Source organism: Leptonychotes weddellii, chromosome 6, assembly GCF_054177405.1.
Source record: "Leptonychotes weddellii isolate Sample4059 chromosome 6, ASM5417740v2, whole genome shotgun sequence".
Taxonomy (NCBI): domain Eukaryota; kingdom Metazoa; phylum Chordata; class Mammalia; order Carnivora; family Phocidae; genus Leptonychotes; species Leptonychotes weddellii.
Window position 1 is genome coordinate 82,893,455 of NC_138374.1, and position 15,936 is coordinate 82,909,390.

At 37.8% G+C, this 15,936-nt stretch overlaps 1 protein-coding gene across 1 annotated transcript in view; it reads right to left on the minus strand.

Moving 5' to 3' along the window:
• SDCCAG8 (SHH signaling and ciliogenesis regulator SDCCAG8) overlaps positions 1-15,936 on the minus strand; it is a 217,892-nt gene that overhangs the window by 181,658 nt on the left and 20,298 nt on the right. Inside the window, exons 5-7 of the mRNA XM_081823178.1 lie at positions 11,756-11,896; positions 5,406-5,470; positions 1,969-2,157 (exon numbers count right to left, since the gene is read on the minus strand). Of these exons, the coding sequence (XP_081679304.1) occupies positions 1,969-2,157; positions 5,406-5,470; positions 11,756-11,896 (395 nt within the window). The remainder of the gene's footprint in view (positions 1-1,968; positions 2,158-5,405; positions 5,471-11,755; positions 11,897-15,936) is intronic.

A 15,936-nucleotide genomic window follows, 5' to 3' on the forward strand; every position in this document is an offset into this window, starting at 1 on the left:
ACATAAGAATAAAAAAAAATAAAATAAAATACAAAAAAAAAAAAAAAAGATTATGTTTTTAAACTGCCTGGCAGAGTTCTTGGTATATGATAAATGTTTGCCACATGGTAGTTGGATCTGGAAATATATTTAATATATATTTAATAAACTTTATAGCTATGTGAAATATATAAGAATAATTTAATAATATATTTAATTAATATAGTATTTAACAAAAAGCAGGACCATCAGCTCAGATCATAAAAACTACCAGTCAGTCCATACTGGAGAAATTCAGTTTCTATATAACAACCAATAGGTTAGTTATGTATGGAAACCATGGCTACCAGACATTTTGATTGCTTTTGGAGTAGGAGAGGTACAGAGGAGTTTTAATATTTATAGAGCATTTATTATTTGGCAGGAACTGTTTTAAGCACCATATAGGTATTCTTTCAAAGAACCTTCAAAATAACGCTATTAAGGTACTTTTATCTCCGTTTTAAAAATGGGGAAATTGAGGCATGAGAGGTTAAGTAACTTTTGCGAGGTTACATGGGCAGTTACTAGGAGAGCCAGAATATGAGTCGAGGCAGTTTGTGCTCTAGCCACAAGGCTAAGTGCTCCAGTAAAATCCCAACATGTAGGTATTATTCCCTCAAACAAGAAAAGTCCAGATTCAGAGAGGTAAAGTAATTTGTGCAAAGGTCAAAACACTGGGGTAAAATTAGTCTGACTTTAAGGACTAAATCTTTCCATTCTCTACACCAGTTCCAACTGGAGGAACTCTGACTGCCAAAATGCCTTGTCCTATGAACAGCAAACCTTCAGAGTGTCTACCGCAGGCCAGGTCCTGTGCCGGAAGCCAGGGACACAGAAATAAACACATCACAGGTATCACCTCCAAGTATACACAGTCTACTCTAAAATCATAGAAGAAAGGCGCCTAAGTCGGTTGAGGGCAAGATGGGGTGAGGTTGGCGAGAGAATACTTCTTGGAGGCGGTGATGTCTGGGCTATTTAAATAAGTCCAAACAGAGAGGGGTGATCTTCAGCATACAGAAGAGTAGGGGGCACAGAAGAACACACACTATAAATCACCATTGGATGGTGTATTAAATAACAATTCTCAAATCCCACAGGATAACCTTTTCACAGGAAAAGGCTTCCCTGGAACAGTGAAGACAGGACAAAAAGGATGTATATAGAGAACTGTAGTATTTCAGCCTAGATGAAAACTTCGACTGCATGAAAGCTCATTTGGAAATTGTCCTTAGTCCATCTTCAAAAATTGATAGTGGATCTAAGGGTCGTTCTTCTGATGCACTCCCAATATTCCTCACAGCAGGCACGTGATGAAGATGTGATTAAAAATTCACTCTACCTAAACTTCAGCTTGGAAATCCAAGACTTGGCAAAATCAAGAGAATTCCTCTCAGGGACGCCTGGGTGGTTCAATTGGTTAAGCGTCTGCCTTCGGCTCAGGCCATGATTTTGGGGTCCTGGGATCGAGCCCCACATCGGGCTCCTTGCTCAGCGGGAGGCCTGCTTCTCCCTCTGCCTCTGCCGCTCCTCCCAACACCCCCCAACTCATGCTCCTTGTCCTCTCTCTCAAATAAATAAATAAAAAATATTTAAAAAGAGAATTCCTCTCAAACTCATTTTTGTTACAAATAGTGCCGGATTTGCAATTATAGACTCGTAGACATGAACAGAATTGTAATGATTATCTACTTCGATTCTCTCCTTCAAGATGAGACTGAGGCCGAGAGAAGTAAAATTACCTGTCCCAGTGACCTGGTCACACACAGCTGGCAGAACCCACCTGTTCCATCTTCAAGAAAGCTCCGGTGAGATAAAATAAAATCCATTTTATTTGAAGCTCAGCATCAATCCCACATGAGACAGCACGGGGATGAAAGAACACAATGCTCCTTTAAAGACACAGTTTTCCATGTTATGGAGCCTCCGTGTGGAGAAGGTACTTACTTAGTCAGTCTTTCAATGGTCTGCATGTGAACATTATTATGGGTTTGGGAGAGAACAGCTTCGTGCTGAGCACATTTCAAACAAAGGCCACCAACACAGTTAGACATATTAGCAGCGAGAAGAGACTCTTTATGCTTCAGTCGCTCCTTAAGATCTTCACAATTTTTCTGATATTCAGCTAGGTCTTTCCTGAAAAGAAGGGAAAGAAAGTTCTAGCGAATGACCATGTACACTACGTCACCTGTATCATCCCACAGATAACTGCTACTACTACTTACGAGTGCTTAACTTATGAGGTGCTCTGTATACAATACCTGATTAATTCTTCCCACAGCCCTGAAACGTAAGTGTGATTACCCTAATTGACACTTTGAGTAAAATGAGACTTGAATATATTAAATAATTAGCCCAAGTTCTTGTAAGATTTTAACACAGATTAGTCTGCCTCTTGATACCAGCTCTCTTTTCAAAGGATCCATCTCCATTATGTTATATCGTCCACCGATCAAAAATAAAACTCCAAATACAAATCCTAAGTCATTTCTCCTAATAAAAAGGCGAGGCAACGTAACACAACATCCTTGAATTGAAGGAAATACCCTATTCCAAGTGTTAACCCTTAAAATGTGTAGAGTACCTTAGAAGCTCATGGATTTCATCTGTGAGTCATTTATTGTTGCCCATTCTTCTTTAGGAAGAAAAAAACTAAAAAATCATTGAATCACAAAGTTCTATAAAGAGCTATTTCAAAAGAAAGTGGGCTACTCTCTTCTTTTAGAAAGAAGTTATATAGAATTTACCATTCATAAAGATTCATAAGCAGCAGCTATTAGCGGGAAATACGCAGTCTGCTAAAAGAAAGGGCTGAGGAAGTGTGTGTGTGTGTGTATGTGTGTGTATTTACTTTGTTTGTTTTACTATATGAGATAGTCCCTGGATGAGGTTCTCCATGCTGACTTTTTAAGGATAAAATGACCAGTGTATGGGTTGTATTCTCGCCCCCACCCCTTCCCAGTAAAGCTTTGGTAAAGCCAACTGGGACAACTGAGCTTCCTTGCACACTTCCTTTCCTACTGTATATTATATATATATATAAAAACTTCCTAGCTTTCAAAAGAGAAAATAGTCCTTAAATACCTGGACTACTGAAAGCAGGCACTTTATCTCCAGCTCAGTCAACTCTGCTGTCAATTTCTATTATACTCAGAGAGCTACAGCTATCCTAACTTGCTATCACAGAAGAGAGGTCAATAATAAGATGCCTGGCTATCACACACTACCTCCACTCTGGGATGTGGGGGCTTTCAGGCAGCCTTGAGGAGGTGAGAAAGATCTGCAGGCAATCTAAGGGTTAAAAAAGCTAAGCTAATGATAGTCTGAAGTGAAAAAAAAAAAAAAAGGAGCTGTTTTTGCCCTATGCCTGAGATAATATCTCCAATGTAATAAGTTTTCTTTTTAAATATCATATAGAAAAAGTCTGACTTTCAAAGGCTTCGTAAAAAGAACTTTGGAAGCACATTCCAAAATCAAAGGGTCTCCATTACTATTTCTGTCAGTTTCAAATTCCAAACAGTTAGGTAGATTTGATTACTCGAAATGGCAAAAAAATAAAAAAGAAATAGATACCAGAAAGCCAGAGCGTCTGAGAATGGTGGTTTTATCTCTTTCTTAAAGAAAATGCCTCTTTAAATAATCTTAAGGTATACTAAAGGGAAAAGAAAGATGTAGAAGGTGCAGGGAACAAAGTCTAGTTCATTGCAAAGTGGTATTTTAATGTAATTAAAGATGGCACATTTGACTTATGAATAAGACAAAATAATCACATTGCCATTAGTTTAAAAAATGAAGAATCAGGGCGTCTGGGTGGTTCAGCCAGTTAAGCAATTGACTCTTGACTTTGGCTCAGGTCATGATCCCAGGGTTGTGGGATTGAGCCCCACGACCAGCTCCACACTCAGCGTGGAGTCTACTTAAGATCCTCTCTCTCCCTCTGCCCCTCCCCCACTCGTGCTCGCTCGTGCTCTCTCTCTCTAAAAAACAAAAACAAAAACTGAAGAATCAAAACACAACAGAAATCAAAATAAAGACTTAGATTAAAAAAAGCAAGAAAGCAAAAATTAGGCCACTTTTTAAACGTTAGGTTTCTTCATGAAAAAATAAAAGTCTCTACAGAAATCCTAAAACTAATCAGGCTAAGGTATAAAGTGAGTAAGAGTGTATTAAAAAATGAGCACGAAAGCCACGAGCTCTGGGTCTGGGTATTATTATTCTGCTTATGTCTCCAAACAATATGTGGCCTGAAGATTCTAAATTTTATTGCAAATTAGACTTAATAAAATTATAAAAAGTATTTCAAAGTTTGTTTGATTGAAAAATATTTCACTGCCATTATTTAAAATAAGCTTCAACACCCCAAAAAATTCAATTCCTGGTATCTTTTTCTGCCCATAGTATATAATAAATCACTAATTGGTTAATCTGTAATATATAGATTTTATTGGGACTTCTAAAAAAACATGTCAAAAAGTACATGAAAACTTATTGTGTATACAGAAATCCCCCCCAATCCACAGTTTCACTTTCCATGATTTGAGTTATGCAGGGTCAACCAAGGTCCAGCAGTAGATGATCCTCCTTCTGACAGATCATCGGAAGGTCAGTGGTAGCCTAACAATACGTCACAATGTGAATATCATTCCTCCCTACTTCATCTCACCCCCTGGGGATTTTAGATCTCCCATCATCTCAAACAGGAGGATCAGCCAGGACAATAAGATATTTTGAGAGACCACATTCCCATAACTCTTATTACAGTATTTTGTTATAACTATTCTATTTTTAGTTACCACTCCTAATCTCTTACTGTGCCTAATCTCTTACTAAATTAAACTTTACCATAGGTATGTACGTACATGAAAAAACAATATATATAAGGTTCAATACTATCCACAGTTTCAGGCATCCACTGAGGGTCCTGGAACATATCCCCCATGGAGAAGGGGAGACAGTATACTCACATTCATCATATATAGAAAAATACTCAAACTATTATTGTTATAATTTTAGATAAAAATACCTATAGAGAAAAAAAAATGCTTGTAATTTGAAAACTAGAATGTTTATTTTCAGTATTTTATTTTAAAAGCATAATTTCTATCAGAGCAGCTAGTGATTCTTAATTTCTATGACAAAACATGAATATTTCATAACTAATGAAGGGATAAAATTTATAATTTAGCTCATAGTTTTTTGAAATGGGACTTCACAATTTTATGCCCCTGCTCCTTTAATAACCTGAGGATATTTCTTATATTGAACATAAAATGTCATCAAGTAATTCTTAAGTTGAGTAAAATTGGCATGTCAGCAAACATTCAAATACATTTTAAGATCATTATGCTTTTGCTATAATTTTTAAATGGACAATGATACTTTACCTCAAAAACTTCAATTGAGATTCCAGGATCTCACCCTTTTCTTCATAAGTAAGTTTTAGCCTCTCCTTTAGAAGAGAAAACAAAAAGGGTACATTTTCTCCATGCCCTGTGCTTTATCAGCAAATTTTAATTATTAATATTAAACTCAATTTTTGTCCTTTTACCCAAGAAGAAATATAATGCGTCCTCTCAAGAAACACTTTCCCTAGTTCACCCAAATTTTGTACTTTTATTGAGTGTATACCCACTCTTTGTGGACTGAGTCATAAAATGGTTATTACTGCCCCCCTGCCAATTTTGTTCAAAAATGCCTACATTAGATCTTACTTTTAAAAGTATGACTCTGAGAAGAACCAATTTTCACCTATAAGGTTCATGAGGGCAAGGATCAAATCTTACTGGAACCCCCCACTGTGATTGCTGTGTATTGACATACAATAAATGAGTGCTGAATCAATGATAAAAGGAAAGTTATAAATCACAATAAATAACAGACCAAATGGATGTACTAGCTACAATGCTGGCATCCCACTATTCTTTCATTCAACAAATATTTATTGGGTATCTAAGATGAAGATGCCTTTAACCTCCAGGAGCTTATATTCTCAGAAGGAATAGAAAAACACAGGGACAATTTCAATTATATATTTCACTCCAGGGAGGTATATAGAAGGTAAACTGAAATCAGAGAGGCAGGAACTTGTAATTCAGCTTAAGAGAAATAAAGAAGGCTTCCTGGAGGAAGCGCTAATACTTAAAGGATTAACTTTCAACAGAACAAAAGGCACAGAGGCTGGAGAAAACATGTTGCACGTTTGACCAGTGAGTGGATCTGTATCCACTTACAAATACAATGCTAGATGGAAGAATGGATAGAGATGGGTGAACAGGTGAGAATAGGCCATGAGAAGAAAAAATATACAAGACCTTTACCCAGACAACTCATGTAATCTCCATGTAGTAGAGGCATTGGGTGGACATTGAAAACTTGATCAGATTTGAATCTTAAGTCACTCTGAAGTGTGGAAAAGAGAAGACCAATGAAGTGCATTGCATCTACATAGGAAAGAGATATGCCCCTACCCACCCCTGCTTGTGCTCTCTCTCTCAAATAAACAAATAAAATCTTTAAAACATAAAGGATTAGATGATATAATATCATAAAGCTATCTTCAGGATGCCTGGGTGGCTCATCGGTTAAGTGTCTGCCTGCCTTTGGCTCAGGTCATGATCCCAGGGTCCTGGGATCAAGTCCCACATCGGGCTCCTTGCTCAGCGGGGAGCCTGTTTCTCCCTCTGCCTGCCACTCCCCCTGCTCGTGCTCTCTCTCTCTGTCTCTGATAAATAAATAAATAAATAAATAAATAAATAAATAAATAAATAAATAAAATCTTTAAAAATAAATAAATAACGATATCTTCTCCCCCAAGTGACTTCCAGCAATCAATCTCCATCAAAAGACAATCTCAATCAAAGCCTCTTAATGGCTTTCTGGAACTTGACAAATTAATTCTTTTTTTTAAAAAAAAAGATTTTATTTACTTATTTGAGAGAGAGAGAGTGAAGAGGGTCAGAGGGAGAAGCAGACTCCCTGCCAAGCAGGGAGCCCGATGTGGGACTCAATCCCAGGACTCCAGGATCATGACCTGAGCTGAAGGCAGTCACTTAACCACTGAGCCACCCAGGTGCCCAACAATTAATTCTAAAACGTATTTGGAAATACAAAAGGCCAGACATAAGACACTTTTTTTTTTAAGATTTATTTATTTATTTTAGAGAGAGAGCGAGCATGAGTGGGAGAGGCAGAAGGAGAGCGAGAGAAAATCTCAAGCAGACTCTAGGCTGAGTGCAGAGCCCAACATGGGGCTCAATCTCACAACCCTGAGATCACAACCTGAGCTGAAACCAAGAGTCAGATGTTCAACCAACTGCACCACCCAGGTGCCTCCAGAAATAAGACACTCTTGAAGATAAAATACAATGTTGGAAGATGTGGTATGTAGTCTACCAGGTATAGAGCTATAACAATCAAGAGAGGATGATAGTAGCACAAAGACCAAAGAAATAAAACACAGAGCCCAGACATATATGTACACCTGATTTATAACAAAGATACCAGACAAAGGACTGTCTTTTTGACAAATGGTACTGGGATATAGATAAATAACCATACAGGAAAAGAACAAATTATGACCCCCTACACAACACATCATATACAAAATAAAGACTGGTAGACTGTAGATTTAAATGTTAAAAGCAAGACTATAAAGTTTCTGGAAGATAATGTAAGAGAATATTTTTATGACCCGGGGCAGGGAAACATTTTTGATAAAGGATACAGAAAGCACTAAACAATAAAGGGGGAAAACTGAGATTACATTAAAATTAAGAAATTTTAGTCATGAAGAAAGAAGAGAAAGAGAGAGAAAGAAAACTATCAGGACAATTATAAGGCAAGCTCCAGAATGGGAAAATATATTTACAATAGACATATTGTAAGGGTTTATACCCAGAATACATAAAGAATTAAAAAAAAAAAAACATGTCAAATAACTCAAAATAATGAGTATGATGTTTGAACATGTACCTCACAAAGGAGGACACCGATAAATACATGAAAAGATATTCAATCTCACAATTGAATCATCAGAGAAATGCAAATGAAAATCACAATGAGATAGCACTACAAGCCCACCAGAAAAACTGACAATATAATGTGTTGGCAGGAATATGGAGCAATGGTATCACTCCTATGGTGCTGTAGGAGTGTAAACTGATAAAATCCACCCAAAATGCTCTCCTTAACCATTCAATGTGAACATACACATACCTCAAGATCAACAATTCCACTCCAAGGTACACACCCAACATAAATGTGTGTCATGCACACCAAAGACATATTAAAGAATGTCCATAGCAGCAATATTCACAATAGCCCCAAACAGGAAACAATACAAAAATCCATCAATAGTAGAATAGATAAGTGAATTGTAGTATATTTATACAGTAGACCCACCAGTGAAAACGAACAAACTTCTGCCACATGCAACAATGTGTATGAATCTAACAAATGTAAGGTTGAATGAAATAAGCCAGACACAAAAAAAATACATACTGTGTGGCCCCATTTATACAATGTTTAAAAAAATAGGCAGGTATCAACTAGTGGCTAGAGATCCTGCTTAGGCAATTTTCATGAAAGTTAAGTGATTAGCTCTAAGGGAATGAGAGGCAGGGATTGGGAGGGGGCACAAAGAGGGCTTCTGGGACAGGGCAGTGCTACACATCTTACAGGTGACAATCACATTTGAAGATAAATCATTTGAAGATAAATCATTAAGCTGCACATTTTTGTTTTGCATACTCTTCTGAATTTATGTTAAATTGGGTCATTAGACAAGTAAAGGAGGATAGCATGAGCAACTAACCAACATATTATAGAATGCTGCCACAAGGTTCAGGAGGATGAGGACTGATATGTGGAGGTCATTAATGACCCTGAAAAGAACAAGTTTAGGTCAATATAAGGTCTAAGCTCAACTTAAGTATAAGAGACAAGGGGAGGTGAGAAATGCAATCGTGAATGTGGACAACTGTTTGGGAAGGTTTTGGTATAAAGGGGAGCAATACAGTTGGGTGATAGTTTAAAGGGAATGTATGGTTAAAAGAATATATTTTGTACTTGTTTGCTTTAAGATGGGAACTATAGGTCACAATCTCAGGTTTGTGAGATTGAACCCCATGTTAGGCTCCATGCTCAGCATGCTCAGCATGGAGCCTGCTTAAGATTCTCTCTCCCTCTTTCTCTGCCCCTCCCCATTCCCCACTCGAGCACTCTCTTTTTCTCTCTCTTAAAAAAAAAAAAAATGGGAGATAGTAAAGCTCATATTCTGGTGAGAATAACCCAGTCAAGAGGGAGGAAAGACATAAGAGCAAGAGGAGGTAAGTCCAAGAGTGAAACCCTTGGAAACAAAGAAAGATTTGGGACACAGGGCACACAGATGCAGGGACTGACCTTTGACACAAACTGGATACAAATGAATCTCTAACAGTTATAAACACAACACTGAGAGGAGACACAAGAGAGAAATTAATTCTAATGTGGGTAAAGGAGAAGTGGAAACATGTAATCCGGGAAGGTGGAATGGGAGGGGGCGTCTGAATGAAGCCTTGCAGGCTGGAAACATTTTGGTAGGTAGAAGATAAGGAAATATTTTAGGTCGGGAGGTCTGCATAAACCACAGCTAGGAATGCAAAAAGAAACGGAGGTGGGTGATAAGTTTATGAAGTAACTAAGGAGTGAGTGGTCTGTGTGTCTGCAGTAATACTTGAAAGACTGACAGAAAACAGAAAAAAACTATAACACCTAGAGATGATAATGAGACTGAATTATAATGCATCCTATTTTCCCATGGCAAGCTCCATCTACAGTGTCATTTTTACATTTCCATCAATGTTGATCAATTCTGCCATGTCAAATTTATTGCAAAGAAAACTTCAGACTAGAGGAAGAAGAAAGGCCTGTTACAGAGATCAAAAGATTGGAAAGTATCATTTGAGCGGAAAATAAATTGATTTTCAACTCTAGGAAGTGAGGACATTCAAGACCAGCTGTGTATATAAGGGAATTCAGAAAGCCACAAGCATGCTCAGGGAAGACACATACTCAGTCCTGAGAGGACCTTAAGCTGATCTCTAGGCTCAGAGCAAGCCCAGCTACAGGGTGAAGGAATGCCCCAGCACAGAGCCAATCAGCAAAGACTGGCAGACGTGGGTATTCTTTTTTGGTTTTTTGTGCAGGTGTTTTTTTGGTGGTTGTTTGTTTACTTATTTTAGCTCCTGGCATTCAAGGAAATTCTGTCAAAATTAGCTGAACATGAGCTAATGAAACAGAGACTTCAGTAATCACACACAATAAGGAATAATCTACAAAAATAATTTGGAAAAGTCTCAAAACGAAAGGACAATATAGCCTTCAACAATAAAAGAGAAAAAACCCATGGGGAACTGGGCTATTGGATTTCCAGAGTTACCACAGTATAATAGTTCATTTCAATGTCTACTTTTCAACCAAAAAAAAAAAAAAAAAATCACAAAACCTACAAAGAACCAGAAAAATATGGCCCACTTAGAGGTACAGAATAAATACAGAAACCACCCTTAAAAAATCTATAGACACATGGGGCGCCTGGGTGGCTCAATTGTTAAGCGTCTGCCTTCAGCTCAGGTCATGGTCCCAGGGTCCTGGGATCGAGCCCCATGTTGGGCTCCCTGCTTAGTGGGAAGCCTGCTTCTCCCTCTCCCACTCCCCCTGTTTGTGTTCCCTCTCTCGCTGTCTCTCTGTCAAATAAATAAGTAAAAATCTTTTTAAAAAATCTATAGACACCAGGCCTACTAGACAAACAGTTTAAAACAATGGTCTTAAATATGCTCAAAGAGCTAAGAGAAAACATGGCCAAAGAACTAAAAGAAATAAGGAAAATAACTGTACACATGAAACTAATATAACTCTATGTTAACTGGGATTAAAATAAAAACTTAAATAAAGAAAATAAATTATAAAAGGAACTAAACACAAATCTAGAGCTGAAAAGTACAACAACTGAAATGAAAAATTCCTAAAGGCATAGAAGAGCAGATGTGAGCAGCAGAACAAAGGATCAGCAAGCTTGAAGATAGGATAGTTAAAATAACTGAGTCTGAGGAGCAGAAAAAGAAAAGAATGAATTACCATATGATCCAACCATTCCCTTTCTGGTTATATGCCCAAGGGAAGTGAAAGTAGGGATGAAAACAGATACTTGTGCATTGATGTTCATGGTAGCTTTATTCACAAGAGCCAAAGGGTGGTAACAAACTAAAAGTTCATGAGCAAATGAATGGATAAACAGACTGTCATATATATGTAAATGGAATATTACTCACCCTTAAAAAGGCATGATATTTTGATATGTACTACACCACAGATGTACCTTGAAAACATTATGCTAGATGAAACATGCCAGACACAAAAGGATAAATATTGTTTGTTTCCATGTGTGTCAGGTACCTAGACTAGGCAAATTTATAGAGACGGAAAGTAGAAGAGGTTGTCAGGGGTTGGGAGAGAGGGGAATGGAAATTATTATTTTATGGCTATGGAGCTGTTGTTTGGGATGATAAAAATTCTGGAAATGGATAGTGTTGTGCACTGTGATTGTATTTAATGCAAATGAGTTGTACACTTAACGATGGTTAAATGTAAATTTTAAAATGGCAAAAACACTAAATTTAATGGTACGTATATCTACCACAATAGAAAAAGTACAAAAAAAAGTAGATGCATAAGAGAAAAGCAGCCAAATTCTCACCAGTTCTAGCTTCCATTTCTCAGCCTCACCAGCCGATGGACCTTTGACAGTATCTGCATTGTCCTGGGAGAATCGCCACTTGGCAGCTTCATCCACCCCAGAGTCTTCACCTGTTGTAATCCAAGAATTCTGCAGGTTTCCCTAAAATAAAATGTACGAGTAATTATAACTGGCATCTAACTTTAAATCAACATACATGCTTTAAAAATGGAACACTGATTCTCATCTGTGATGAAAGGAAGACGAGAGCAGATGCTTCTAAACTACACATGAAGAATGATTTTACACTTTCATGCTATTAGGGTCATATTCCACAAGTGTTACAAAGTCAGATTCCTACAGGCACAGGTAATAATGTAAATGAGCAAAGAGGGCTGGCTGCCAGTGTTTCAACAAATGAACTTCTCTCTTACTTCTCTGGAGACATATATTCTTAAAACACACAGCCCTCTCTTGGTTTCATTTTCTACCTTTCATAAAGGCATGACTAATAATAATGTTAATACAGATGGTATTTACTATGTGCCAGACACTGTTTATGTGCTTCACATATATTAACTCATTTAATCACTATAACAACCCTATGAGATAAGTTTCATTGTTATCTCCATTTCATAGAAGAGGAAATTGGGGTGCCTGGGTGGCTCAGTCAGTTAAGTGTCTGACTCTTGCTTTTGATTCAGGTTATGATCTCAGGGTCACGAGATCAAGCCCCTGGGCTCTGCATTCAGCGGGGAGTCTGTTTGAGATTCTCTCTCCCTCTCCCTCTGCCCCCCCACACCGTGTTTGCTCAGTCTCTCTCTCTCTAAAATAAATAAATAAATCTTAAAAAAAGAAGAGGAAACTGAGTCACACTGAGTAACTTGTAAGAGTCACAGAGGTAGGAAGTAGCTAATAAGCAGCAGAGCTAGGATCTGAACCCTGGCAATCTAGTTCCCCAGGCCATGCCCCAAACCACTATGCTCTCCTGTCTTTCCAGAAAAATATTTATCTTCAATAAGAAAAACAGTGCATGGTCCCCCCGTGGGAAGCGGGGGCTGCCTTCCTTCCTTTCCCCAGGACCAATAAAATTTCTAAGCAAAAAAAAAAAAAAACAAAACAAAACAAGAAAAACAGTGCATGGAGATAAACAGAACTGACATATAGCCTGCACGTCAGGGACTCACAAAGGAGTGGTAGGGACCATGACAAACGGTCTGAAAGTTGCAGCCATTACTCAGTTCCAGGCAATTGCTGCCATGTGTGAATGCAAACTCATATTACAAAAAAAAATCTTCTGATTTTTTTAAAAGATAAGCCAGATATCTGGCTTTTCATCTGAAACACTGTTAAATACTGGTTTATTGTTCATCAAACAAACAAAACATGCCTATAGACCACATCTGGTGTATACCCATTGTGTTTGCACCTCTGATACCCTCTCAACATTCAGTGAAATATGCAGCCCAAAGATCTGGGTAATTTGTGTGTACAAGGACTGAAATATTAATTTAATTCAACAAATAATTACTGAACTCTTGCTAAGGGCCAAAGGATATGGTAGTACTCACAGGAGAGGACATGTCCCAAACACAGAACTACACTGCAGTGCCACATCATGCTAGAATGAACTAAACTGCTCATTCATCCCAAGTAGTATTCTGAGGGCCTATTCCATATTCTTCTGGAAGTTCAGTTTAATGCAAACATTTGTGTATGTTAGCTCCTATGTTCAGGCACTGTGCTAAGAGCTTGGGGGATAAAAATGAACAAGACCAATCTCATCCTCAAGACAAACCCCTAAGCAGATAATTTCAATTTAATAAGGTAAGTGCTAGGCCAGAGGTGTGCATGGGGAGCTATGGGAAAACAAAGGAGGGGCACTGAGAACAAGAGATTCAAGGAAGGTTTTCTGGGGAAGTGTTGACATTGGTGTTATATCTTGGATGAGAAAGAGCAAGCTAGATGAGAAGAGCATGCCAAGAAGAAAACATTATGGGGAAAGTCACAGATGTGTGAAAAAGTCTGGTGCCTACAGGGGACTCATGCAATTCAGAATTACTAGAGATTGAGGCACAAAACAACAGATATCAAAATGTCAAGCTAGAGAGTCAAATAAGGATCTGGAAAATATGGTATAACAAGCTTGGACTTGATTTTCTAGTAAGGACAAATCAAGATCTTAGTGCATTCAAAGTTGCCTTAGAGAATTGTGAAGAACGGCAGCACTAATTTCCTACAGAGAAATTGGAAAAAGTACATACACTATACATTGCTGATTTATGAAATAAAATATTGTCATTCTTTGGAAAGAAGTGCTAGTCTAATTGACACTTTGTGTTTCACAGATAACATTTAAGAATTTGAATGGTATTTGACCAAAATTTAAAAAATATAATTACATTTACATCCCTGGAGATCACTGAAAACCTTTGATTACTTAATTCAGGGGAGGGGTAGTAGTGAGGGGATGAAAGTAGACATGAAAGATATGACTCAGAAATGTTCTGCTTTTAAAAAAATCTCTGAGATATTTGAATGAGAACACATGCCAAAATTTCTTTTTTCTTTTTTTTTTTAAGATGTATTTATTTATCTGAGGGCAGGGAGGGGCAGAGTGAGTCCCATGCAGACTCCATGCAGAACACAGAGCCCTACTCAGAGCTGGATCTCACAACCCTGAGATTATGACCTGAGTCGAAACCAAGAGTTTCGCTCAGCTGACTGCGCCACCCAGTTGCCCCCCAAATTTCTAATAAATAGCATATATTTTAATATTATTATAATTTTTTGAACTCTGGAGAGAAGCTCTCCATGAAGAGAAATTTCACTTAAAAAATGATGAAAAATGAAGATGGAAATGGTTGTAATTTTTAAAAAATAACCTGCTTGTTTCTTCAACCACTGGGTCATAAAGTAGTTAAAGCACTAAACATCATGTAGGCTACCATCCAAGTCCAAGGCTAAAACTCAAGAACAATAAAGAGGATGTTCCTCTCTTGTGGGGAGAATCGTCTACCCCATGGCAAACAAAGGTAGTTTGGTTAAATACTGACAAGCTATTCCTAACTTATGTAGAAAGTCTAACTCAAGGCTAGGCAGATGGATCTGGGGAGTCAGACAGTCCCATGTTTGAGTCCTAGCTTTGCCATTTTCTAGCTTTGTGACAGTAGTAGTGTTGCTTTGTTTACTTAACTGCCCTGTACCTTAATTTACTCATCTGAAAACAGGCATAACACTCGCCTTCCTTCACTACTATAAACCTAAAATAACTGAATGTAAATAAAGTGCTTGATATACTGTCTGCCACATCGTAACATGTAGTCATCAGTAAGTATTAGTCATTACTGTAAAATTACTTTAATTATTTTTCAAAAGAAGGCATTAAGAAATACTGAAAATCTATACTCAAATCCGCCAATAGCTTTGGCAAGATCTACCATCAGCATGGTAACAGACTCAGTAAAAAGAGTTCAGAAAAAAAAAGAAAGATAATGTCTCTTGATGTGTTTATATTTAAGATATTCTAAAAAGTTTCATTTACATTAAAACTGAACACAGCACTGAGCATACATTGCTGAAATGCCTCAATTCACCTACACAAGCAAAAAGCAGTAGGGTTAGTAATTCTTTTTTAATTTTATTTTATTATGTTATGTTAGTCACCATACAATACATCATTAGTTTTTGATGTAGTGTTCCATGATTCATTGTTTTCGTATAACACCCAGTGCTCCATGCAGTACGTGCCCTCCTTGATATCCATCACCGGGCTAACCAATCCCCCCTGCCCCCCTCCCCTCTAAAACCCTGTTTGTTTCTCAGAGTCCATAGTCTCTCATGGTTCATTTCTCCCTCCAATTTCCTCCCCCCCCTTCATTTTTCCCTTCCTTCTCCTAATGTCCTCCATGCTCTTCCTTATGTTCCACAAATAAGTGAAACCATAGGATAATTGACTTCCTCTGCTTGACTTGTTTCACTTAGCATAATCTCCTCTAGTCCCATCCATGTTGATGTAAAAGTTGGGTATTCATTCTTCCTGATGGCTGAGTAATATTCCATTGTATATATGGACCACATCTTCTTTATCCATTCATCTGTTGAAGGGCATCTCGGCTCTTTCCACAGTTTGGCTATTGCGGACATTGCTGCTATGAACATTGGGGTGCATATGGCCCTTCTTTTCACTACATCTGTGTCTT